The 26,505-nt window shown below is 54.2% G+C and overlaps 2 protein-coding genes across 2 annotated transcripts in view; one reads left to right on the top strand and one right to left on the bottom strand.

Moving 5' to 3' along the window:
* The first annotated feature begins 248 nt into the window (after window positions 1-248).
* On the top strand, window positions 249-5,937 carry PIN1 (peptidylprolyl cis/trans isomerase, NIMA-interacting 1). The gene is made up of 4 exons (XM_090128725.1): window positions 249-372; window positions 3,103-3,306; window positions 4,298-4,408; window positions 5,243-5,937. Exons 1-4 carry the CDS (start codon window positions 315-317, stop codon window positions 5,350-5,352), a joined length of 483 nt encoding a protein of 160 aa, XP_089984851.1. The 5' UTR covers window positions 249-314; the 3' UTR covers window positions 5,353-5,937.
* Window positions 5,938-10,834: 4,897 nt separating this feature from the next.
* Window positions 10,835-26,505, bottom strand: part of OLFM2 (olfactomedin 2) — a 34,103-nt gene continuing 18,432 nt past the window's right edge. The window contains exons 5-7 of the mRNA XM_090128628.1: window positions 24,815-24,921; window positions 20,633-21,013; window positions 10,835-14,227 (exon numbers count right to left, since the gene is read on the bottom strand). Of these exons, the coding sequence (XP_089984754.1) occupies window positions 13,931-14,227; window positions 20,633-21,013; window positions 24,815-24,921 (785 nt within the window). The 3' untranslated portion in view covers window positions 10,835-13,930. The remainder of the gene's footprint in view (window positions 14,228-20,632; window positions 21,014-24,814; window positions 24,922-26,505) is intronic.

Genomic DNA, 26,505 nt, shown 5'->3' with positions numbered 1-26,505 from the left:
TCCTGGTGGCACCGGGCTCTGGGGGGGGGCGGGCGAGGGAGGGGCTGTAATCGCTACACTGGGGGCTACCGAGAAAGAACGGGTGCGCCCCGATTTCTTTTGACCCTCCGCAGCCACCGTCAGTTCCTTGGTCACGTGCCGCGGTGTTGCCTGCACTCAGTGCCCGGAAGGACGGCGCCTCCAACCAATAGCCCAGCGAGGGGGCGGGAAGATAGAACGGATCTGACCAATGGTAGTAGAAAGGGGGCGGGTCCGCTCCTCGCTGCTGACCAATCGGAGCGGGGCCGGGCTGGGGCGGTGCAGCCGAGGGGAAGATGGCGGAGGAGGAGAAGCTGCCCGCGGGATGGGAGAAGCGCATGAGCCGCAGCTCCGGTACGAGAGGGGAGATCGCGACCGGGGGGGGTCAGCGGAGGGGCGGCCGAGGGCTGAAGGAGCCCGGGGGGGTTGGGAGGGGGGGCTCTGAGGGGTCGGTGGGGCGCGTTGGGCCTGGAGGGGGGGCGGGGGGGTCGTTCAGGTGAAGGCTGCAGGGCCTGGGGGGGTATCGGGACATGGGGACTATTGGGATATTGGGGGGGTATCGGGACATGGGGGACTATTGGGATATGGGGGTGGGACTGGGGCACGGGGGGTATCGGGATATTGGGGAGGGGTATCGGGACATGGGGGGGTATTGGGATACGGGGGTGGGGACTGGGACATGGGGGGTATCGGGATATTGGGGAAGGGTATTAGGACACGGGGGGCTATCGGGACATGGGGGGGTATTGGGATATGGAGGTGGGACTGGGACACGGGGGTATCGGGATATTGGGGGGGAGTATTGGGACATGATGGGGTATCGGGATATTGGGAAGGGGTATCGGGACATGATAGGGTATCAGGATATTGGGGAGGGGTATCGAGACTTGAGGGTGGGATTGGGACATGGGGGGGGGGGGGGGGGGGGGTATCGGGATACTGGGGGGGTACTGGGATATGGGGTGGTACCGGGATATGGCGAGGGTATCAGGACATGGCGGGGGTGTTGGGATATGGGGGGGTGTATCGGGACATGGAGGGGGGTATCTGGACATGGGGAGGGTATCAGAACATGGGGGTGGTATCGGGACACGTGGGGTACCAGGACATGGAGAGATATTGGGATATTGGGGGGGGGGAGGACCGGGACATGATGGGGGGTATCGGGACATGGGGGGGAGGACTGGGACATGGAGGGGTATCGGGATATTGGGGGGGGAACCAGGACATGGTGGTGGTATCGGGACATGGAGAGGTACCAGGACATGATGGGGGTATTGGGATATTGGGGGGTATCAGGACATTGGGGGGGGGTACCTAGATATGGGGGGGTTATCGGGACATGGGGGGGGAGTAACTGGCTCTTAGGTCCTGGAGGTGAATTGGGCCCTGGGGTTGGGCTTACGGGCTCTGGTCCCCGCTCCTATGGTTCTGTGATCTTTCAGGACCTTTCCAACCCCCTCCCATGGTTCTGTGATCTTTCCGGACCTTTCCAACCCCATCCCATGGTTTTTTTACGTTCGAGGACCTTTTCAATACATTTCATGGTTTTATGATCTTTAAGGACTTTTGCAACCACATCCTATGGTTCTGCGATCTTTAAAGACCTTTCCAACCCCTTTTCCTGGTTCTTTTACCTTCAAGGACCTTTCCAACACATTCCATGGTTTTATGATCTGTAAGGACCTTTCCAACCAAAGCTGTCTTATGGTTCTGTGACATTTAATGACCCTTCCAACCCAATCTATGGTTCTTTTACCTTCAAGGACCCTTCCAACCCAAACCGCCCCATTGATTTATGATCTTTGAGGACCCTTCCAACCCATCACATTGTTTTGTGACCTTCAAGGACCCTTCCAGCCCAATCCATGGTTCTGTGATCTGCAATGACCCATCCCTTAGTTTTATGATCTTTAAGGACCCTTCTGAGCCAAGCTGTTCAACGGTTCTGTGAGCTTTAAGGACCTTTCCAACCCAACTCATCCCATGCTTCTATGACCTTCAAGGACCCATTCAACCCAACTCCATCCCATGATTCTCTAATCTTTAAGGACTCTACAACCAAACTTCACCTCATGTTCTATGACCTTCAGGGCCTCTTCCAACCCAACGCCATTCCATGGTTCTGTGACCTTCAAGGACCTTTCCAACCAACCCATCCCACGCTTTGTGACCTTCCAGGACCTTGATACCAAGCTTCCATTCTCCCTCTTCCAATTTAAAGCCATTTCCCTCATTTCATCACTACCCCCCTTCCATGAAGTCCCCCCAAGAGGTCCTGCATGCTCCTTCGGGTCCTGGAAGATGTATAGTTCCCTGAGACATCCTGCATGCCCCTTCAGGTCCTGGAAGGTGCATAAATCCCTGAGTTGCCTCCTTCTTCCAATTTAAAGCCATTCCCCTCATCTCATCACCACCACCCTTCCATGAAGTCCTCCCAGGAGGTCCTGCATGCTCCCTTCGGGTCCTGGAAGGTGTATAAATGCCTCCCTCTCCTAGCCTCCACTTCTATAATATCCCCCAGAGTTGTCTTGGAAGCCCCCTTCAGGTCCTGGAAGGTGTATAAATGCCTTCCTCTCCTAGCCTCCGCTTCCATAATATCCCCCAAAGTTATCTCGGAAGCTCCTTCAGGTCCTGGAAGGTGTATAAATGCCTCCCTCTTCTACTTTATGCCATTCTCCTCATCCTATCACTGCCTCCCATTCCATAACATCCCCCAGAGTACTCTTGGAAGGCCCCTTCAGGTCCTGGAAGGTGTATAAATGCTTCCCTCTCCTAGCCTCCACTTCTATAACATCCCCCAAAGTTGTCTCGGAAGCTCCTTCAGGTCCTGGAAGGTGTATAAATGCTTCCCTCTCCTAGCCTCCACTTCTATAACATCCCCCAAAGTTGTCTCGGAAGCTCCTTCAGGTCCTGGAAGGTGTATAAATGCCTCCCTCTCCCAGTTTAAAGCCACTCTCCTCATCCTATCACCGCCTCCCATTCCATAACATCCCCCAGAATTGTCTCGGAAGCTCCTTCAGGTCCTGGAAGGTGCATAAATCCCCCAATTCCCCACAGCTCACCCCACCCTTTGCCTTCCAGGCCGTGTTTATTACTTCAACCACATCACCAACGCCAGCCAATGGGAACGGCCAAGCGGCGGATCGGGAAGAAACGGCCCAGGGGAACCCAGCAAGGTTCGCTGCTCCCACCTGCTGGTGAAACACAACCAGTCACGGCGTCCGTCCTCCTGGAGGCAGGAGAAAATCACCAGGACCAAAGACGAAGCCCTGGAGCTCATCAACGGCAAGTCAAAGCTTGGGGTGGATGACCTGGGGGAGCTCGGAGGGTCCTGGAAGGGAGAGTGGGGTCCCAGTGGGGTGTGGTGGCACCCAGAGATGTGCTGGGGGTGTCCCTTCCCCCTTTCCTCTCCTCCCTTCTCCTTTTCCCTTCTCCTTTTCCCTTCTCCTTTTCCCTTCTCCTTTTCCCTTCTCCTTTTCCCTTCTCCTTTTCCCTTCTCCTTTTCCCTTCTCCTTTTCCCTTCTCCTTTTCCCTTCTCCTTTTCCCTTCTCCTTTTCCCTTCTCCTTTTCCCTTCTCCTTTTCCCTTCTCCTTTTCCCTTCTCCTTTTCCCTTTCTCTCTTCCTCTTCCTCCCCCTCCCCTTTCCCTCTCCTCCCCTCCCCTTTCCTCTCTCCTTCCCCTTTCATTCTTTTTCTCTCCCCCCTTTCCTCTTCCCCCTTTCCCTTTTCCCCTTCCTTTTCCCCTCTTCCCTCTCTCCTCTCCCCTTCCACTTTCATTCTTCTTGCTCTCCCCCTTTCCCTCCCCCTCTCCCCTTTCCCCTTCCCCTTTCATTCTTTTCCTTTCCCCACTTCCCCTCTTCCCCTTCCCTTCTTCCCCTTCCCCTCTTCCCCTTTGATTCTTTTTCCTTCCCCCTTTCTTTTTTCCTTCCCTTTTTTCCATTCCCTTCTATTCCCCCCCTCTTCTTCCCCTTTTTCTCATTCCAACAATTTCCCCCCTCCTCTTCCCCTCTTCCTCCCTTTCCCTCCCCCTTTTCCCCCTTCTCTTCACCCCTCTTCCCCCCTTCCTCCCCTGTTCTTCCCCCTCTTCCTCACCTCTCCCATTCCAACACCTCCACCCCTTCCTCTTGCTTCCCCCTTCTTTCCCCCCTCTTCCTCCCCCTCTTCTTTCCCCCCTCTTCCTCCCCCTCTTCTTTCCCTCTCCCCCTCTTTCCAACACTTCCCCCCCCCTCTCCCCCCTCTCCTCTCCCCCCATCCCATTACTTCCCTCTCTCCCCCCAGGTTACATCCAGAAGATCAAATCAGGAGAGGAGGACTTTGAATCTCTCGCTTCCCAGTTCAGTGACTGCAGCTCAGCGAAGGCTGGAGGAGATCTGGGCGCCTTCGGACGCGGTGAGCACCATTCCCTTCCCTTTTTTGGGGGGGCATTGTGTTCTCCCTGCAACTTTCCCTTCCTTTCCCCCCCACCTTCCCCTCCTTTTCCCTTCCCCTTCCTCCTTTCTTCCTTTCCTTTTTCCCCTCCCCTTCTCTCCCTCCTCTCCCACACAACCCCAGCTCCTCCCGCCTTCCCCCTGTAGCTGTGAGCTTTCCCATAGGCCCCCCCCTCAGGTCCTGGAAGGTTGCTGTGAGGTTCCCCCCTCCTGCAGCCTTCCAGGACCTGGGGATGGGACTTTTATAAGGATGCGTAGCGACAAGATGAGGGGAAATGGTTTTAAAATGGAAAATGGGGGGAGGTGAGAGCTGAGATCAGATCATGGGATGTAATTCTTTACTGGGAGGGCAGTGAGGCACTGGGATTGGTTGCCCTGAGGGTTTTTAGCTTCTGCTACAGGAACCCAAGCCAAAAATTCCCCCCTCCACAGAACCCAAGGCAAAAAAATCCCCCCTCCATGCTGTGTTTATTCCCCTCTCTGCAGAACTGCATTCCTTTCATTTGTTAATCCCAACACAAGTTCAGGTTGCTGAACCTCCCGAAATTCAGCAGCTCAGAGCTCTGAGAGAGGCTCTTCTCCATCCCCAACCCCATTTTGTGCCTCAGAGCAGCGCTCTTCCCACCACAGAGCTCATCTCCTCCCATTTCCCAACCCCAATCTCTCTCCCCTATCACCAGAAACGAGTCATTAATTACACTGCTTTGCTCTCTGCTTGGGACTTGTCTCCTCTAGACGACCTCCGGGCCTTTTCTATGTGTTGCTGAGTTTCCTCTTTGCTTTTTTTCCCCCCCAGGTCAAATGCAGAAACCCTTTGAAGACGCTTCGTTTGCGCTGAGGGCGGGTGAGATGAGCGGGCCAGTGTTCACAGAGTCAGGGATCCACATCATCCTGCGTACGGAGTGAAGGGCTGCAGTGTAGGGGGAAGGAAGGAAGGAAGGAAGGAAGGAAAGAAAGAAGGGAGGAAGAAAGAAAGAAAGAAAGAAGGAAGGAAAAAAAGAAAGAAAGAAGGATACGACTCACTCCAACCCCACGCTCTCCCATAGGGACTTCACCTCCAGTTGAAAAGAAAAAAAAAAAAAGAAAAAAGAAGGAAAAAAAAAAAAAAAAAGCTCATTTCATATCTCAGTACCCCAGGATGGGGGTTGGTGGTGTCGGTGAACCAAGAACGGGGACGGCAGAATCTTCTGGAACGTTGGGAAAACGCCGCCGCTTCTTCCGCCTCTCCCATCCCGTCGCTGCTTCTCCTGAAGCTGAGGAGGGGTCCGTGCTGGAGGACCCCCCCCCACCACCTCACCCCCACCGCTGGTACAGATGCAGAGTATTTATTGAAGCTGAGCTGTGAACTGCGGTGCTACGATGGAGCAAAATCTCCCCCCAGACCCCCCAGATCTCCCCCCTCCCCCTTCCCAACCCTCTGCATGTTTGTTCTGACGCGTTTGGACCACAATAAAGCGGCCTGCGCTCCGTCGGGCGGTGGAAGCGATCGGACTCACGGCCGTCCATTCACAAATAACGTCTGTCCATTCATGTATAACGTCCGTCCATTCACAAAATAACGTCTGTCCATTCATATATGGTGTCTGTCCATTCATATATAACATACAGCCATCATAAAATGATGTCTGTCCATTCACAAAATAACGTCTGTCCATTCATATATGATGTCTGTCCATTTATAAAATAATGTCTGTCCATTCATATGTAAGAACTGTCCATTCATAAAATAACATCTGTCCATTCATATATAACATCCAGCCATTCATAAAATGTCTGTCCACGCCCGTCCATTCACAAAATAACGTCTGTCCATTCATATATGATGTCTGTCCATTCATATATGATGTCTGTCCATTCATATATAACATCCAGCCATCCATAAAATAACGTCTGTCCATTCATATATGATGTCCGTCCATTCATAAAATAACATCTGTCCATTTGTATGTAATATCTGTCCATTCATAAAATAATGTCTGTCCATTCATATATAACATCCAGCCATTCATAAAATGATGTCCGTCCATTCATATATAACGTCTGTCCATTCATAAAATGTCTATCCATTCATATATAAGATCTGTCTATTCATATATGATGTCTGTCCATTCATAAAATAACGTCTTTCCATTCATAAAATTATGTCTGTCCATTCATATATAACATCCAGCCATTCAGAAAATAACACATCCATTCATATATAATATCTGTCCATTCATAAAATAATGTCTGTCCATTCATATATGATGTCTGTCCATTCCTATATGATGTCTGTCCATTCATAAAATAATGTCTCTCCATTCATTCATATATCTGTCCATTCGTATATGATTTATTCATTCATATATGTCTGCCATTCACATATAACATCCATCCATTCATAAAACAACGTCTGTCCATTCATAAAACAACATGTCCATTTATATGTGATGTCTGTCCATTCATATGTCTGTCCATTCATTAAATAATGCCTGTCCACTCGCATATAACATCCGTCCATTCATAAAATATGTCCATTCATATATGATGTTCGTCCATTCATATTTTGTCCATTCACATTTGTTCATTCGTACAACAACGTCCTCCATTCATAAAATAATGCCTGTCCATTCGTACATCACCTCCATCCATTCATGAAATAACTTTTGCCCTTTGATAGTTAACATCCATTCGTATATAACGTTTGTCCATTCATGAAATAAGGTTTGCCCATTCATAAAATGTTTGTCCTTTGCTATACAACGTTCATATATAATGTTTGTCCATTCATAAGCCACGTTTATCCATTCTTACATAACATTTGTCCACTCGTTTCTAATGTCCATTGATAAATAATGATCATCCATTCATAAATAATGATCACCCGTTTGTAAAATAATGTCTGTCCATTCATAATTAACATCTGTCCTTAAAATAATGTCCATCCATTCATAATTAATGTTAGCCCATTCATAGAATGTTTATCCATTCATGTATGTTTATCCAATCCTAAATAATAACGCTTGTCCATTCATAATTAACATCAGTCCATTCATAATTAACACTTCTCCGTTCCTAATTAACGCTTGTCTATTCATATGTAACACTTCTCCAGCCATACATCATGTTCATTCACACAATAATATTCATCCATTCATAAAACGACACTCGTCCATTCATAAAATAACATTTCTCCATTCGTCATTAACATCCATCCGTTCCTAATTAACGTTGTCCATTCATAACGTTTGTCCTTTCACGAGGCAGCATTGCTCCGTTCATCATTACCTCTCCTCCATTCACAAATAACGCTCCTCCATTCACAAATAATGCTCCTCCATTCACAAATATAACTCTCCTCCATTCACAAATAACGCTCCTCCATTCACAAAACGGTGTTTCCCCGTTCCTAAAGCAGGCAGCTCTGCTCCAGCCCTGCTTGCTGCCCCCCCAGCGCCGCTGTCCCCCCTCCCCCCATCCCACCCCACCTCTCCTTCCACTCTTCGAGGTGCCCTTTGGGTTCTGATGTTGAAACCAGAGCCCCACACAGCCCTATTTTGCAGATGTGAGCCACCCCGTGCCCCCCCCTCGAGGTCGCCCCATTCTTCAGGCAGTGCCACGCTGTAGGGATTGTTGATTTGGGATTTGTTTGGGTTTTTTTTTTTTTTTTTTTTTCTTCTTTTTAAGCTGCTTTGGGATTTGGTTTGGGGTTTTGTTGGGGTTTTGGTTTGGTTTGTTTGTTTTTTTTTTTTCCTCAAGCTCCACGTTGTGCTTCAGGCGCCGTAAGTCGTCGCTTTGCGGTTACGCCGCGTTGTGTCTGTTTAGAGAAATAAAAATGGACAAAATTCAATCAACCACCCAATCAACCACCCAACCAACCACCCAACCAACCACCCGACACATCAATCAACCAACCTCCCAACCAACCAACCACCCAAACAATCACCCAACCATCAAACAACAACCCAACACACCAACCACCCAACCACCAAAAACTCAACACACCAATCAACCAACCTCCCAACCAACCAACCACCCAACGAAACACCCAATCAACCACTCAACCACCCACCCAACAACCCACCCTAACAGTCACCCAATGAATCAACCGACCACCCAGTTGATCGATCAACCGCCCCAACAACCAACCAACCACTTCAACAACCACCAAAACAACCAACCAATGACCCAAACAACCACTCAGTGAAACAACCGACCTGCCACTCAACCACCCCAACAACCAACCACCCAACCACACAAATAACCATCCCAACAAACACCCCAACAACCAACCACCCCAACATCCAACCACCCCAACGACCACCCTACAATCAACCCCCAAAATCACCAACCCAACCACCCCAACAACCAACCATCCAAGGCAAACAACCAAACACCCAATCAGCCTGACAACCACTCACCAACGACCCAAGCACCCAAGAAATCACCCCAAACCCAACCCCAACAGCCAACCACCCCAACAACAACCCAACCAACCAACCACCCCAACAACTACCCAACCACCTCAAAAACTACCCCAACAACCATCCAACCACTCAAACAACCACCCAACAACCAACCACACAACCAACCATCCAAGGACCCAACAACCAACTCCAACAACCAATCACCCCTACAGCAACCCAACCAACCAACCAACAACCCAACAACCACCCAACCACCCCAACAACCAACCCCAACAACCACCCACCCAAACACCCCAACAACCACCCAAACACTCAAACAACCTCCCAACCATCCACCCAAACACCCAAACAACCAAGCCCAACAACCAACCACCCAACCAATCACCCCAACAACCAACCACCCAACCACCCCAACAACCAACCCCAACAACCATCCACCAAACCACCCCAACAACCATCCACCCAGCCACCCCAACAACCAACCACCCACCCAACCACCCACCCAACCACCCCAACAACAACCCAACCAACAACCCAACAACCACCCAAACACCCCAACATTCACCCAATCATCCAACAACTGACCCCACCACCCACCCCAACAACCACCCACCCAACCACCCCAACAACAACCCAACCAACAACCCAACCAACAACCCAACCAACAACCCAACCACCCCAACATTCACCCAATCACCCAACAACCAACCCCAACAACCACCCACCCAACCACCCCAACAACCACCCAACCAACCAATCACCCACCCAACCACCCCAACAACAACCCAACCAACAACCCAACCAACAACCACCCAAACACCCCAACATTCACCCAATCATCCAACAACTGACCCCACCACCCAACCAACCACCCCAACAACCAACCACCCAACCAACCACCCACCCAACCACCCCAACAACAACCCAACCAACAACCCAACAACCACCCAAACATTCACCCAATCACCCAACAACCGACCCCAACAACCAACCACCCAGCCAACCACCCCAACAACCACCCAACCAACAACCCAACAACCACCCAAACACCCCAACATTCACCCAATCACCCAACAACCACCCACCAAACCACCGCAACAACCACCCAACCAACCACCCCAACAACAACCCAACCAACAACCCAACCAACAACCCAAACACCCCAACATTCACCCAATCACCCAACAACTGACCCCAACAACCACCCACCAAACCACCCCAACAACCACCCACCCAACCACCCCAACAACCACCCACCCAACCACCCCCAACAACCACCCACCCAACCACCCCAACAACAACCCAACCAACAACCCAACAACCATCCAAACATTCACCCAATCACCCAACAACCAACCCCAACAACCAACCACCCAACCACCCCAACAACCAACCACCCAACCACCCCAACAACCACCCACCCAACCACCCCAACAACCAACCACCCAACCACCCCAACAACCAACCACCCAACCACCCACCCACCCAACCACCCACCCAACCACCCAACCAACAACCCAACAACCACCCAAACACCCCAACATTCACCCAATCACCCAACAACCGACCCCAACAACCACCCACCCACTGCAGCTCGGGCCCAACGCGATCCGCCTGCACAGCTCCAGTTCTCTCCAGCAGCAAATAAAACCCTCTCCAATTAACACTTCCGTTAATTATTTCTCCTCCCATCCGGCTTTAATTCCTCCCACCTCCCCCCTCAAAAATTTGGCTGGAATATGTGTGCCCCCCAACCCAACTCCCCCCCCTATTTGCCTTTACGATCTGTCCCCTCCCCTTCCCCTCCTCCCCCACGTTCAGCTTTGCCCCCCACCCCAAGATTTAGCTTTAATGTGTCCCCTTCCCCCCCCCCTTCCCCTCCCCCCTCCCAAATGTGGCTTTAATATCTCATTAATATCTACCCCCCCCCCCCCCTCACAGAGAGGGGAACAAAAAGAGCAGAGGAGGGGGTGGCAGCGATGGCCGATGGCACAGAGCGTTTATTTGCTGTCAAACAGACCAAAAAATGGGGGAAAAGGAAATGGAACCAACGCAGCGCAGCACTGGGGGGGGGGGGGGAAGGGGGGAGGAAGAGGAGGAGGAGGAGGAAGGCTCTGAATGAGCACAAAGAAGGGAGGAAGGGGAGGAGGAAAGCTTCAAGTGTGGCACAGAGGCGAACAGGAGAGCGTTGGCATCACACAGTGGAACCCAGATGTGCAAAATCAATGGAGGAAGAGGAAGAGGAGGAGGAGGAAGAAGGCTCCAACCATGGCACAAAGGCAAATGGAAGAGAGCTGGGGCCTCGAGCGTGGCACCGTGAAACATAGATGTACAAAACCAGTAGAGGAAGAGGAGGAGGAAGGCTCCAACCAGGGCATGAGGACAAAGAGGAGAGCTCAGAGAATGGCATGACGGAACCCAAATGTGCAAAATCAGCAGAGGAAGAGGAGGAGGAAGGCTCCAAGTGTCATCCAGAAGCAAAGAGGGGAGCGTTGGGAATACATATGTGCAAAACCAATGGAGGAAGAGGAGGAGGAAGGCTCCAACCATGGCCCAAATGCCACGAGGAGAATGTTGAGGCTCAGAGGATGGCACGATGGAACCCAGATGTGCAAAACCAATGGAGGAAGAGGAGGAGGAAGGCTCCAAATGGCCCAAATGCAAAGAGAACGTTGAGGCTCAGAGCGTGGCACGATGGAACCCAGATGTGCAAAACCAACGGTGGAAAAGGTGGAAGAAGAGGAGGAAGAGGAAGATGAAGGCTCCCAGCGTGGCACAACAGCACAGAGGAGAGAACTGAGGCTCAGAGCACGGCATGATGGAACCCAAACGTGCAAAACCAGCGGAGGAAGAGGAGGAGGAAGGCTCCAAATGGCCCAAAAGCAACGAGGAGAATGTTGGGGCTCAGAGTGTGGCACGATGGAACCCAGATGTGCAAAACCAATGGTGGAAGAAGAGGAGGAAGAGGAGAAGGAAGGCTCCAAGTGTCATCCAGAAGCAACGAGGAGAATGTTGAGACTCAGAGCGTGGCACGATGGAACCCAGATGTGCAAAACCAATGGAGGAAGAGGAGGAAGAAGAGGAGGAGGAAGGCTCCAACCATGGCCCAAATGCAACGAGGAAAATGTTGAGGCTCAGAGCGTGGCACGATGGAACCCAGATGTGCAAAACCAATGGAGGAAGAGGAGGAGGAAGTGGAGGAGGAAGGCTCCAAATGGCCCAAATGCAAAGAGAACGTTGAGGCTCAGAGCGTGGCACGATGGAACCCAAATGTGCAAAACCAATGGAGGAAGAAGAGGAGGAAGAGGAAGATGAAGGCTCCCAGCGTGGCACAACAGCACAGAGGAGAGAACTGAGGCTCAGAGCACGGCATGATGGAACCCAAACGTGCAAAACCAGTGGAGGAAGAGGAGGAGGAAGGCTCCAACCATGGCCCAAATGCAACGAGGAGAATGTCGAGGCTCAGAGGATGGCACGATGGAACCCAGATGTGCAAAACCAATGGAAGAAGAGAAGGAGGAGGAAGAAGATGAAGGCTCTGAGTGTGGCACAACAGCACAGAGCAGAGAACTGAGGCTCAGAGCGTGGAATGATGGAACCCAGATGTGCAAAACCAATGGTGGAAAAGGAGAAAGAAAAGGAGGAAGAGGAAGATGAAGGCACCCAGCGTGGCACAACAGCACAGAGCAGAGAACTGAGGCTCAGAGCACGGCATGATGGAACCCAGATGCGCAAAATCAATGGAGGAAGAGGAGGAGGAAGAGGAGAAGGAAGGCTCCAAGTGTCATCCAGAAGGAACGAGGAGAATGTTGAGGCTCAGAGTGTGGCACGATGGAACCCAGATGTGCAAAACCAACGGTGGAAAAGGTGGAAGAAGAGGATGAAGAGGAAGATGAAGGCTTCCAGCATGGCACAACAGCACAGAGGAGAGAGCTGAGGCTTAGAGCATGGCATGGTGGAACCCAGATGTGCAAAATCAATGGAGGAAGAGGAGGAGGAAGGCTCCAACCATGGCCCAAATGCAACGAGGAGAATGTTGAGGCTCAGAGCGTGGCACGATGGAACCCAGATGTGCAAAACCAATGGAGGAAGAGGAGGAGGAAGAGGAGGAGGAAGGCTCCAAATGGCCCAAATGCAAAGAGAACGTTGAGGCTCAGAGCGTGGCACGATGGAACCCAGATGTGCAAAACCAACGGTGGAAAAGGAGAAAGAAGAGGAGGAAGAGGAAGATGAAGGCTCCCAGCGTGGCACAACGGCACAGAGGAGAGAGCTGAGGCTTAGAGCACGGCATGATGGAACCCAGATGTGCAAAACCAATGGAGGAAGAGGAGGAGGAAGGCTCCAACCATGGCCCAAATGCAAAGAGAAGAATGTTGGGGGTCAGAGCGTGGCACGATGGAACCCAGATGTGCAAAACCAATGGAGGAAGAGGAGGAGGAAGAGGATGAAGGCTCTGAGTGTGGCACAACAGCACAGAGCAGAGTGCTGAGGCTCAGAGCGTGGCACGATGGAACCCAGATGTGCAAAACCAATGGAGGAAGAGGAGGAGGAAGAGGAGGAGGAAGGCTCCAAATGGCCCAAATGCAAAGAGAACGTTGAGGCTCAGAGCGTGGCACGATGGAACCCAGATGTGCAAAACCAACGGTGGAAAAGGAGAAAGAAGAGGAGGAAGAGGAAGATGAAGGCTCCCAGCGTGGCACAACGGCACAGAGGAGAGAGCTGAGGCTTAGAGCACGGCATGATGGAACCCAGATGTGCAAAACCAATGGAGGAAGAGGAGGAGGAAGGCTCCAACCATGGCCCAAATGCAACGAGGAGAATGTTGAGGCTCAGAGCGTGGCACGATGGAACCCAGATGTGCAAAACCAATGGAGGAAGAGCAAGAGGAAGAGGATGAAGGCTCTGAGTGTGGCACAACAGCACAGAGCAGAGTGCTGAGGCTCAGAGCATGGCACGATGGAACCCAGATGTGCAAAACCAACGGTGGAAAAGGAGAAAGAAGAGGAGGAAGAGGAAGATGAAGGCTCCCAGCGTGGCACAACAGCACAGAGCAGAGCACTGGGGGAAGGAGGACTGGCTCAGATCTCTCCGGCCGTCTCGACGACGTGGAACAGCGTGACGTTGTAGAGCACCTGGTGCCCGTTGTTCCAGGTGTAGAGGACCCTCTCCCTCGGGTTGTAGTCCAGCATGGAGATGTGTGAGTACTGGTTGTGGAAGGGGATGTCCGTGTATTCGTAGCTCGAGGTGGACGTGTGATAAGCGAAGTAGATTTTGGCTCCTGCCAGGTGGGAGTTGGTGACGTACAGAGTCCCGCAGATGAGGAACGATTCCCCCGCGCTGCGTTTCGGGTAACCCGTGTCCCAGCTCCTCAGCACCTGTTGGTGGGGAGGGGGTAAAGGGGGGGGGAAATGGCCCACGGGTGGTTCAAATCCCAGTGGGATCGCTGATGGAAGGGGGGTTTTTAGATGTTGGATTGGGGCTGCGGGGTATTTGGGTGGTTATGGGGGGGATATGGGGTATTTGGGGGGGGTTATGAGGTATTTGAAGGGGGGTTATGGGGTATCAGGGGGGAGTTATGGGGTATTTGAGGGGATTAGGGGGTATTTGAGGGGGTTATGGGGGGGTTAAGAGGTATTTGAGGGGGGGTATGGGGTATCAAGGGGGAGTTATGGGGTATTTGAGGGGGTTGGGGGGGGTTATGAGGTATTTGAGGGGGGGTATGGGGTATCAAGGGGGAGTTATGGGGTATTTGAGGGGGTTATGGGGGGGTTATGAGGTATTTGGGGGGGGGTATGGGGTATCAAGGGGGAGTTATGGGGTATTTGAGGGGGTTATGGGGGGGTTATGAGGTATTTGGGGGGGGTATGGGGTATCAAGGGGGAGTTATGGGGCATTTGGAGGGGGTTATGGGGTATTTGAGGGAGTTGGGGGGGTTATGAGGTATTTGAGGGGGAGTATGGGGTATCAGGGAGGAATTATGGGGTATTTGAGGGGATTAGGGGGTATTTGAGGGGGTTGGGGGGGGTTATGAGGTATTTGAGGGGGGGTATGGGGTATCAGGGGGGAGTTATGGGGTATTTGGAGGGGGTTATGGGGTATTTGAGGGGGTTATGGGGTATTTGAGGGGGTTATGGGGGGGTTAAGAGGTATTTGTGGGGGGTATGGGGTATCAGGGGGAAGTTATGGGATATTTGGAGGGGGTTATGAGGTATTTGAGGGGGTTATGGGGTATTTGAGGGGGTTATGGGGGGGTTACGAAGTATTTGAGGGGGAGTATGGGGTATCAAGGGGGAGTTATGGGGTATTTGGGGGGGGTTATGAGGTATTTGAAGGGGGGTATGGGGTATCAGGGGGGAGTTATGGGGCATTTGGAGGGGGTTATGGGGTATTTGAGGGGGTTATGGGGGGTTATGAGGTATTTGAGGGGGGGTATGGGGTATCAGGGGGGAGTTATGGGGCATTTGGAGGGGGTTATGGGGTATTTGAGGGGGTTATGGGGGGGTTACGAGGTATTTGAGGGGGGTATGGGGTATCGGGGGGAGTTATGGGGTATTTGAGGGGGTTGGGGGGGGTTATGAGGTATTTGAGGGGGGGTATGGGGTATCAGGGGGGAGTTATGGGGTATTTGGGGGGGGTTATGGGGTATTTGAGGGGGTTATGGGGGGATTATGAGGTATTTGAGGGGAGGTATGGGGTATCAGGGAGGAATTATGGGGTATTTGACGGGATTAGGGGGTATTTGAGGGGGTTGGGGGGGGTTATGAGGTATTTGAGGGGGGGTATGGGGTATCAAGGGGGAGTTATGGGGTATTTGAGGGGGTTATGGGGGGGTTATGAGGTATTTGGGGGGGGTATGGGGTATCAGGGGGAAGTTATGGGGCATTTGGAGGGGGTTATGGGGTATTTGAGGGGGTTATGGGGGGGTTATGAGGTATTTGAGGGAAGGTATGGGGTATCAGCGGGGAGTTATGGGGTATTTGGAGGGGGGTTATGAGGTATTTGAGGGGGGGTATGGGGTATCAGGGGGGAGTTATGGGGTATTTGGGGGGGTTATGGGGTATTTGAGGGGGTTATGGGGTATTTGAGGGGGTTATGGGGGGGGTTATGAGGTATTTGAGGGGAGGTATGGGGTATCAGGGAGGAATTATGGGGTATTTGACGGGATTAGGGGGTATTTGAGGGGGTTGGGGGGGGTTATGAGGTATTTGAGGGGGGGTATGGGGTATCAAGGGGGAGTTATGGGGTATTTGAGGGGGTTATGGGGCGGTTATGAGGTATTTAAGGGGGTGTATGGGGTATCAGGGGGAGTTATGGGGTATTTGGGGGGGGTTATGGGGTATTTGAGGGGGTTATGGGGTATTTGAGGGGGCTATGGGGGGGTTATGAGGTATTTGGGGGGGGGTATGGGGTATCAAGGGGGAGTTATGGGGCATTTGGAGGGGGTTATGGGGTATTTGAGGGAGTTGGGGGGGTTATGAGGTATTTGAGGGGGAGTATGGGGTATCAGGGGGGAGTTATGGGGTATTTGAGGGGATTAGGGGGTATTTGAGGGGGTTGGGGGGGGTTATGAGGTATTTGAGGGGGGGTATGGGGTATCAGGGGGGAGTTATGGGGTATTTGGAGGGGGTTATGGGGTATTTGAGGGGGTTATGGGGTATTTGAGGGGGTTATGGGGGGGTTAAGAGGTATTTGTGGGGGGTATGGGGTATCAGGGGGAAGTTATGGGATATTTGGAGGGGGTTATGAGGTATTTGAGGGGGTTATGGGGTATTTGAGGGGGTTATGGGGGGGTTACGAAGTATTTGAGGGGGAGTATGGGGTATCAAGGGGGAGTTATGGGGTATTTGGGGGGGGTTATGAGGTATTTGAAGGGGGGTATGGGGTATCAGGGGGGAGTTATGGGGCATTTGGAGGGGGTTATGGGGTATTTGAGGGGGTTATGGGGGGTTATGAGGTATTTGAGGGGGGGTATGGGGTATCAGGGGGGAGTTATGGGGCATTTGGAGGGGGTTATGGGGTATTTGAGGGGGTTATGGGGGGGTTACGAGGTATTTGAGGGGGGGTATGGGGTATCAAGGGGGAGTTATGGGGTATTTGAGGGGGTTATGGGGCGGTTATGAGGTATTTAAGGGGGTGTATGGGGTATCAGGGGGAGTTATGGGGTATTTGGGGGGGGTTATGGGGTATTTGAGGGGGTTATGGGGTATTTGAGGGGGTTATGGGGGGGTTATGAGGTATTTGGGGGGGGGTATGGGGTATCAAGGGGGAGTTATGGGGCATTTGGAGGGGGTTATGGGGTATTTGAGGGAGTTGGGGGGGTTATGAGGTATTTGAGGGGGAGTATGGGGTATCAGGGAGGAGTTATGGGGCATTTGGAGGGGGTTATGGGGTATTTGAGGGAGTTATGGGGGGGATATGCGGTATTTGGGGGGGGTTAAGGGGTATTTCAGGGGGGGTATGGGGTATCAGGGGGGAGTTATGGGGTATTTGAGGGGGTTATGGGGTATTTGAGAGGGTTATGGGGGGTTATGAGGTATTTGGGGGGGGGGTATGGAATATCAGGGGGGAGTTATGGGGTATTTGAGGGGATTAGGGGGTATTTGAGGGGGTTATGGGGGGGTTATGAGGTATTTGAGGGGGGTATGGGGTATCAAGGGGGAGTTATGGGGTATTTGGAGGGGGTTATGGGGTATTTGAGGGGGTTATGGGGGGGTTACGAGGTATTTGAGGGGAGGTATGGGGTATCAGGGGGGAATTATGGGGTATTTGAGGGGATTAGGGGGTATTTGAGGGGATTGGGGGGGGTTATGAGGTATTTGAGGGGGGGCATGGGGTATCAGGGGGGAGTTATGGGGTATTTGGAGGGGGTTATGGGGTATTTGAGGGGGTTATGGGGTAGTAGCTGGGTGTATTGGGGGGGGGCTTGGGGGTATTTGGGGGAGTTGTGGGGCATTTGAGGGTGGTTATGGGGTATCGGGGGGGAGTTATGGGGTATTTCAGGGGGCTATGGGGTATTTGAGGGGATTATGGGGTATTTGAGAGGGTTATGGGGGGGCTATGAGGTATTTGAGGGGGGGTATGGGGTATCAGAGGGGAGTTATGGGGTATTTGAGGGGGTTATGGGGTCTTCGGGGCGGGAATATGTGGAATTTGGGGGGTTATGAGGCATTTGAGCACGGTTAAGGGGTATTTGAGGGGGAATATGGGGTATCAGGGGGGAGTATGGGGGATTTGAAGGAGTTGTGGGGTATCTGGGGGGTGTTGGCGAGGTGTTTATGGATGTTGGGAGGGGGCTGCAGGTATTTGGGGGAGTTATGGGGTATTTGAGAGCGGTTAAGGGGTATAGGAGAGGGAATATGGGGTATTGGGGGGGAGATATGGGGTATTTGAGGGGGAATATGGGGTATTTGGGGCTATTTGGGGCATTTGAGAGGGCCTGAAGGGCATTTGAGGGGACGTTGGGGGGTCTGGGAGTATTTGGGGGGGGTTATGGGGTATTTGGGGACACTTAAGGGGGGAGTTATGGGGTATTTAGGGGGGTATTGGAGGGGGGCTGGGGGTATTTAAGGGGAGATTATGGGGCATTTGGGGGGAGGGGGGGACTGAGTTGGAAGTTAAAGGATGGGGGGGGGTTGGGGACGCTGGGGGTTTTTTGGGGGGGGGTCAGTTTCAGGGTTCACATTTTCGGGTCAGGATGAGCATTTTGGGGTCAGCAAATCACCATTCACTCAAAGCTCAGAGCAATTCCCATGGGCAGCACAAAGAGCTGCAACCAATTCCTCCATCCCCCCACTCAGCACCAACACCAAACGTTCACAGCAGGACAGTGATGAAAACCATCAGAGCCCACGATGAAGTAAAATAAAGACCTCCCCCCACCCCAAAAAAAAAAAACCCAAACGATTAGCACTGATTGCTTCCACGTTTTCAACCTTTCCTTTGCTCTAACAGGACCTAAGATAAATAAAGATTGAATGGGCAACGTCTGTAATGCTGTAATGCTGACAACGGCCACCAGGGGGCAGCAGGTTTAACGCTGCAATGCCGACAACGGCCACCAGGGGGCAGCAGAGACAACGCTGCAATACCGACAACGGCCACGAGGGGGCAGCAAAGATTCAGCTGCAATACCGACAACGGCCGCCAGGGGGCAGCAAAGATTCAGCTGCAATACCGACAACGGCCACCAGGTGGCAGAAGAGATAACGCTGCAATACCGACAACGGCCACCAGGGGGCAGAAGAGATAACGCTGCAATACCGACAACGGCCACCAGGGGGCAGCAGGTTTAACGCTGCAATGCTGACAACGGCCACCAGGGGGCAGCAAAGATTCAGCTGCAATACCGACAACGGCCACCAGATGGCAGAAGAGATAACGCTGCAATACCGACAACGGCCACCAGGGGGCAGCAGGTTTAACGCTGCAATGCCGACAACGGCCACCAGGGGGCAGCAAAAACAGCCCTGCTATAGAAATAAGGACCAACAGGGGGCAGCAGAGGTGACCCTGCATTACTAACAACGGCCTCGAGGGGGCAGCAGAGACAATCCTGCAATACTAACCATGGCCAAAAGGGGGCAGAGGAGATGATCCTGCAATACTAACAACGACCACTAGGGGGCAGCAAGAAAAAGAAATCTTCCAATACTAACGATGGTCTTTAGGGGGCAGCAGCGATTAGCCTGCAATACCGATAATGGCCACCAAGGGACGGCAGCAGAAAAGAACAAGCAATGCAAACAAAGACCAAGAGGGGGCAATAACAACAATTTTGCAGTACAAAGAATGGCCACGAGGGGGCAGCAAAGACAAACAAGAAATACTAACAACTGCCACGAGGGGGCAACAGAGATTACGGTGCAATGCCGATAACGGCCACAAGGGGGCAGCAGAGAAAATGATGTGATACTAACAACAGCCACTAGGGGGCAGCAGAGACGATCCTGCAATACTCAGAAGAGCCACAAGGGGGCAGCAGAGATCACTGACATACCACCAACAGCCACAAGGGGGCTCCAGAGATCGCTGCAATACAAAAAACAGCCACCAGGGGGCAGCAGAGATCGCTGCCATACCAACAACAGCCACAAGGGGGCAGCAGAGACAAACACGCAATACAGACAACGGCCACTAGGTGGGAACAGAGATGATCCTGCAATACTCAGAAGAGCCACAAGGGGGCAGCAGAGATCGCTGCAATACCAACAACGGCCACAAGGGGGCACCAGAGATCGTTGCAATACCACCAACAGCCACAAGGGGGCAGCAGAGATCACTGCAATACAAAAAACAGCCACAAGGGAGCAGCAGAGATCGCTGCCATACCAACAACAGCCACAAGGGGGCAGCAGAGATCGCTGCCATACCAACAACAGCCACAAGGGAGCAGCAGAGATCGCTGCCATACCAACAACAGCCACAAGGGGGCAGCAGAGATCGCTGCCATACCAACAACAGCCACAAGGGGGCAGCAGAGATCGCTGCCATACCAACAACAGCCACAAGGGGACAGGAGAGACGATCCTGCAATACTCAGGAGAGCCACAAGGGGGCAGCAGAGATCGCTGCAATACAAAAAGAGCCACAAGGGGGCAGCAGAGATCGCTGCAATACAAAAAGAGCCACAAGGGGGCAGCAGAGATCGCTGCAATACCACCAACAGCCACTAGGGGGCAGCAAATCCAACCCTGCAATACCCCGAATGCCCAGCAGGAGGCAGCAGAGACCACGAAAACCAAACCCTTCCCGCAGCCTTCCCATCCCCGACCCCAACACACCTCCAAGGTGTGCGGGTCCAGGCGGCTCAGCACGATGTTCCCCGCCTTCTGATTGCTGGTATAGACGGCCCACAGCCCCCCCTCGTCCGCCATGAGATCGATGTCGGAGAAACCCCCCCAGGAATAAGGGAAGGTGTTGTTATATCCGGCACCAGGGAGGCTGCGTTGCGCCACGACGCTGCGGGACGCCAGGTGATACCGAACTGCCACGTTGCTCTGATATTTGTTGTAATAAAGGGAGCCGTTGTAAACCACGTGCCCCGTCCCGGCCCAGGGCTGAGGCAGGAGATGCTGCACGAAGTTTTGCCCCGAAGCGAAATCCTGCAGGGAGCGGAATTCCAAAACGCGGCGCCCGCGGGAGTAGCCGTCCATGTACCAGACCTGGGGGGAAACGGGGGGGTCTTAAAGGGGGGGTTTGGGGTCGTGGGGGGAGATTGGGAAGCTGCGGGGCTTTGCACGGGGAGGCACACGCTTTGCACGGGCACTCAGGTCGCGCACGGCTCCGGGCGGTCGTTGCACGGCTTCGTGCATTGCTTGCACGGCTGCTCACAGCTTGCACGGCTCCATGCATTGCTTGCACAGCTCCTCACACCTTGCACAGCTCCTTGCATTGCTTGCACGGCTCCTCACACCTTGCACGGCTCCATGCATTGCTTGCACAGCTCCTCACACCTTGCACAGCTCCATGCACTGCTTGCACAGCTTCATGCATTGCTTGCACGGCTGCTCACAGCTTGCACAGCTCCTCACACCTTGCACAGCTCCATGCATTCCTTGCACAGCCCCTCACACCTTGCACAGCCCCTCACACCTTGCACAGTAAGCCCCATGCTTTGCACGGCCACTCACACCTTGCACAGCTCCTCACACCTTGCACAGCTCCATGCATTGCTTGCACAGCTCCTCACACCTTGCACGGCTTCATGCATTGCTTGCACAGCCCCTCACACCTTGCACAACTCCTCACACCTTGCACAGCTCCTCACACCTTGCACAGCTCCTCACACCTTGCACGGCTTCATGCATTGCTTGCACAGCCCCTCACACCTTGCACAACTCCTCACACCTTGCACAGCTCCTCACACCTTGCACAGCTCCATGCATTGCTTGCACAGCCCCTCACACCTTGCACAGCTCCTCACACCTTGCACAGCTCCATGCATTGCTTGCACAACTCCTCACACCTTGCACAGCTCCTCACACCTTGCACAGCTCCATGCATTCCTTGCACAACTCCTCACACCATGCACAGCCCCTCACACCTTGCACAGCTCCTCACACCTTGCACATCTCCTCACACCTTGCACAGCCCCTCACACCTTGCACAACTCCTCACACCTTGCACAACTCCTCACACCTTGCACAGCCCCTCACACCTTGCACAGCTCCATGCATTGCTTGCACAGCCCCTCACACCTTGCACGGCTCCTCACACCTTGCACAGCCCCTCACACCTTGCACAGCCCCTCACACCTTGCACAGCTCCATGCACTGCTTGCACAGCTCCTCACACCTTGCACAGCCCCTCACACCTTGCACAGCCCCTCACACCTTGCACAGCTCCTCACACCTTGCACAGCTCCATGCATTGCTTGCACAACTCCTCACACCTTGCACAGCTCCTCACACCTTGCACAGCTCCATGCATTGCTTGCACAGCTCCTCACACCTTGCACAGCTCCTCACACCTTGCACAGCTCCATGCATTCCTTGCACAACTCCTCACACCATGCACAGCCCCTCACACCTTGCACAGCTCCTCACACCTTGCACATCTCCTCACACCTTGCACAGCCCCTCACACCTTGCACAACTCCTCACACCTTGCACAACTCCTCACACCTTGCACAACTCCTCACACCTTGCACAGCCCCTCACACCTTGCACAGCTCCATGCATTGCTTGCACAGCCCCTCACACCTTGCACGGCTCCTCACACCTTGCACAGCCCCTCACACCTTGCACAGCCCCTCACACCTTGCACAGCTCCATGCACTGCTTGCACAGCTCCTCACACCTTGCACAGCTCCATGCACTGCTTGCACAGCTCCTCACACCTTGCACAGCCCCTCACACCTTGCACAACTCCTCACACCTTGCACAGCTCCTCACACCTTGCACAGCTCCATGCATTGCTTGCACAACTCCTCACACCTTGCACAGCTCCTCACACCTTGCACAGCTCCATGCATTGCTTGCACAACTCCTCACACCTTGCACAGCTCCTCACACCTTGCACAGCTCCATTCATTGCTTGCACAGCTCCTCACACCTTGCACAACTCCTCACACCTTGCACACCTCCTCACACCTTGCACAGCCCCTCACACCTTGCACAAGAAGCCCCGTGCTTTGCACGGCCACTCACACCTTGCACAGCCCCTTGCATTGCTTGCACGGCCCTATGGGGTGTCTCCATGGGTTTTCCGTACAGGGCGCCCCTATGGGGGTTTCCCTATGGGGTGGCCCTACAGGGCGCCCCTATGGGATTTCTCTACGGGGTGGCCCTATGGGGCTTCCGTATGGGGTTTCTCTATGGGGTGGCCCTACGGGGTGGCCATATGGGATTTCTCTACGGGGTATCCCTACGAGGTGTCCCTATGGGGTGGCCCTATGGGGTTTCTCTATGGGGTTTCTCTATGGGGTGGCCCTATGGGGTGTCCCTATGGGGTTTCCCTATGGGTTGTCCCTACAGGGCGCCCCTATGGGATTTCTCTACGGGGTGTCCCTACGAGGTGTCCCTGTGGGGTGGCCCTATGGGGTTTCCGTATGGGGTGGCCCTATGGGGTGGCCCTACGGGATTTCTCTATGGGGTGGACCTATGGGGTGGCCCTACAGGGCGCCCCTATGGGATTTCTCTACGGGGTGGCCCTATGGGGTTTCTCTATGGGGTTTCTCTATGGGGTGGCCCTATGGGGTTTCCCTATGGGGTGGCCCTATGGGGCGGCCCTATGGGATTTCTCTACAGGGTGGCCCTATGGGGTTTCTGTATGGGGTTTCTCTATGGGGTGGCCCTATGGGGTGGCCCTACGGGGTTTCCCTATGGGGTTTCCCTATGGGGTGGCCCTATGGGGTTTCTCTATGGGGCGCCCCTATGGGGGTGGCCCTACAGGGTGACCCTATGGGATTTCCGTATGGGGTTTCTCTATGGGGTGGCCCTATGGGGCGGCCCTACGGGGCGGCCCTATGGGGTTTCCCTACGGGGCGCCCCTATGGGGTGGCCCTACGGGGTTTCTCTATGGGGCGCTCCTATGGGGTGTCCCTATGGGATTTCTCTATGGGGTGGCCCTATGGGGTTTCCGTATGGGGTTTCCGTATGGGGTGGCCCTACGGGGCGGCCCTACGGGGTTTCCCTACGGGGTGGCCCTATGGGGTTTCTCTATAGGGTTTCCCTATGGGGCGGCCCTATGGGGTTTCTCTATGGGGTTTCCGTATGGGGTGGCCCTATGGGGTTTCCCTATGGGGTGGCCCTATGGGGTTTCTCTATGGGGTTTCCCTATGGGGTGCCCCTATGGGGTGACCCTATGGGGCGCCCCTAAGGGATTTCTCTACGGGGTGCCCTATGGGGTTTCCGTATGGGGTGGCCCAATGGGGTGGCCCTACGGGGTGGCCCTACGGGATTTCTCTATGGGGTGGCCCTACAGGGTTTCCCTACGGGGTTTCCGTATGGGGTTTCCGTATGGGGTGGCCCTACGGGGTTTCCCTATGGGGTTTCCCTATGGGGCGGCCCTATGGGGTTTCTCTATGGGGCGGCCCTATGGGGTGGCCCTATGGGGTTTCCCTTTGGGGTTTCCCTTTGGGGTGGCCCTATGGGGTTTCCCTGTGGGGTGGCCCTATGGGGTTTCCCTTTGGGGTTTCCCTTTGGGGTGGCCCTATGGGGTTTCCCTTTGGGGTTTCCCTATGGGGTGGCCCTATGGGGTGGCCCTATGGGGTTTCCCTTTGGGGTTTCCCTATGGGGTGGCCCTATGGGGTTTCCCTGTGGGGTGGCCCTATGGGGTTTCCCTTTGGGGTTTCCCTGTGGGGTGGCCCTATGGGGTTTCCCTTTGGGGTTTCCCTGTGGGGTGTCCCTACGGGGTGGCCCTATGGGGCGGCCCTATGGGGCGGCCCTATGGGGTTTCCGTATGGGGTGTCCCTGTGGGGTTTCCCTGTGGGGTGGCCCTATGGGGCGGCCCTCAGCTCTCACCCTGCTGTCGGTGCTGGGCGTCACGGCGTCGGTCATCCAGGACCCGAATCGCGACCCCGACGCGCGGATGGTGATGGGGGGGCTGATGCCCGTCAGCCGCCCGCAGCCTGGGGGGGGATTGGGGGCGGTGATGGGGGGCTGCCAGCCCATCTCACCCCAAACTGCCCCAAAGCCTCCAACCCACCCCATGGGATTCAAAACCCCCCCAAGAACCCCCTAAACCCCACCACATAGGACCCCAAAACACTCAAGCCCACCCTATAGGAGCCCAAACCCCCCCCCAAGACCCCTCACGCTCACCCTATAGGACCAAAGCTCCCCCAACCCCACCCCAAACCCCCCCAAAGACTCCCCCAACCCCACTCCATAGGACCCCAAACCCCTCAAGACCCCCCAAGACCCACCAACCCCACCCCATAAGACCCCAAAGCCGTCAAGCCCCCAAAACCTCCCTCAATCCCCCCAAGCCCCCCCCAACCCCACCACATAGGACCCCAAACCCACCCCAAATCCCCCATTCCCAGCCCATAGGACCCCAAAACCCCCCCTCAAACCCCCTCAAGGCCCCCAGTGTCCCCAAACCCACCCCCCAACACCCCCTGAAGCCCTCATTCCCACAACATAGGACACCAAAATTCTCCTTAAACCCCCCCAAGACCCCCCAAAGCCCCCATTCTTACCCCATAGGACCCCAAACTCCCCCATTCCCACCCAATGGGACCCTAAAACCGCCCCATTCCCACCCCATAGGACCCCAAACCCCCCATTCCCACCCCATAGCACCCCAAATCCCCCCATTCCCACCACATAGGACACCAAACCCCCCCCATTCCCACCCCATAGGACCCCAAATCCCCCCCAAAGCCCCCATTCCCACCCCATAGCACCCCAACCCCCCCCATTCTCACCCCATAGGACCCCAAAACCCCCCCTTCCCACCCCATAGGACCCCAAACTCCCCCATTCCCACCCAATGGGACCCTAAAAACCCCCCATTCCCACCCCATAGCACCCCAAACCCCCCCATTCCCACCCCATAGGACCCCAAACTCCCCTTAAGCCCCTCATTCCCACCCCATAGGACCCAAATCCCCCCCAAACCCCCCATTCCCACCACATAGGACACCAAACTCCCCCCATTCCCACCCCATAGCACCCCAAAACGCCCCCATTCCCACCCCATAGGACCCCAAAACCCCCCATTCCCACCCCATAACACCCCAAATCCCCCCCTAACCCCCTCATTCCCACCCCATAGGACCCCAAATCCCCCCCAAACACCCCATTCCCACCCCATAGGACCCCAAACCCCCCCAAAACCCCCCCATTCCCACCCCATAGGACCCCAAATCCCCCCCAAACACCCCATTCCCACCCCATAGGACCCCAAACACCCCCAAAACCCCCCCATTCCCACCCCATAGGACCCCAAACTGCCCCCAAAACTCCTTATTCCCACCCCATAGCACCCCAACCCCCCCCATTCCCACCCCATAGGACCCCAAACTCCCCCATTCCCACCCCATAGGACCCCAAATCCCCCCCTAACCCCCCCATTCCCACCCTATAGCACCCCAAACCCCCCCATTCTCACCCCATAGGACCCCAAACTCCCCCATTCCCACCCAATGGGACCCTAAAAACCCCCCATTCCCACCCCATAGGACCCCAAATCCCCCCCTAACCCCCTC

The sequence above is a fragment of the Phasianus colchicus genome, chromosome 34 (genome assembly GCF_987193195.1).
Source record: "Phasianus colchicus chromosome 34, bPhaCol1.hap1.1, whole genome shotgun sequence".
In the NCBI taxonomy this organism is placed as follows: domain Eukaryota; kingdom Metazoa; phylum Chordata; class Aves; order Galliformes; family Phasianidae; genus Phasianus; species Phasianus colchicus.
This window is presented reverse-complemented; position numbering and strand designations above follow the sequence as displayed.

Bases quoted from the DNA above. Each gene is read 5' to 3' on its own strand.
- PIN1 (XM_090128725.1), top strand. From the start codon at position 315: ATGGCGGAGGAGGAGAAGCTGCCCGCGGGATGGGAGAAGCGCATGAGC. The intron at 373-3,102 runs GTACGAGAGGGG...TTTGCCTTCCAG, and splicing joins GCGCATGAGCCGCAGCTCCG to GCCGTGTTTATTACTTCAAC. The intron at 4,409-5,242 runs GTGAGCACCATT...TTTCCCCCCCAG, and splicing joins TCTGGGCGCCTTCGGACGCG to GTCAAATGCAGAAACCCTTT.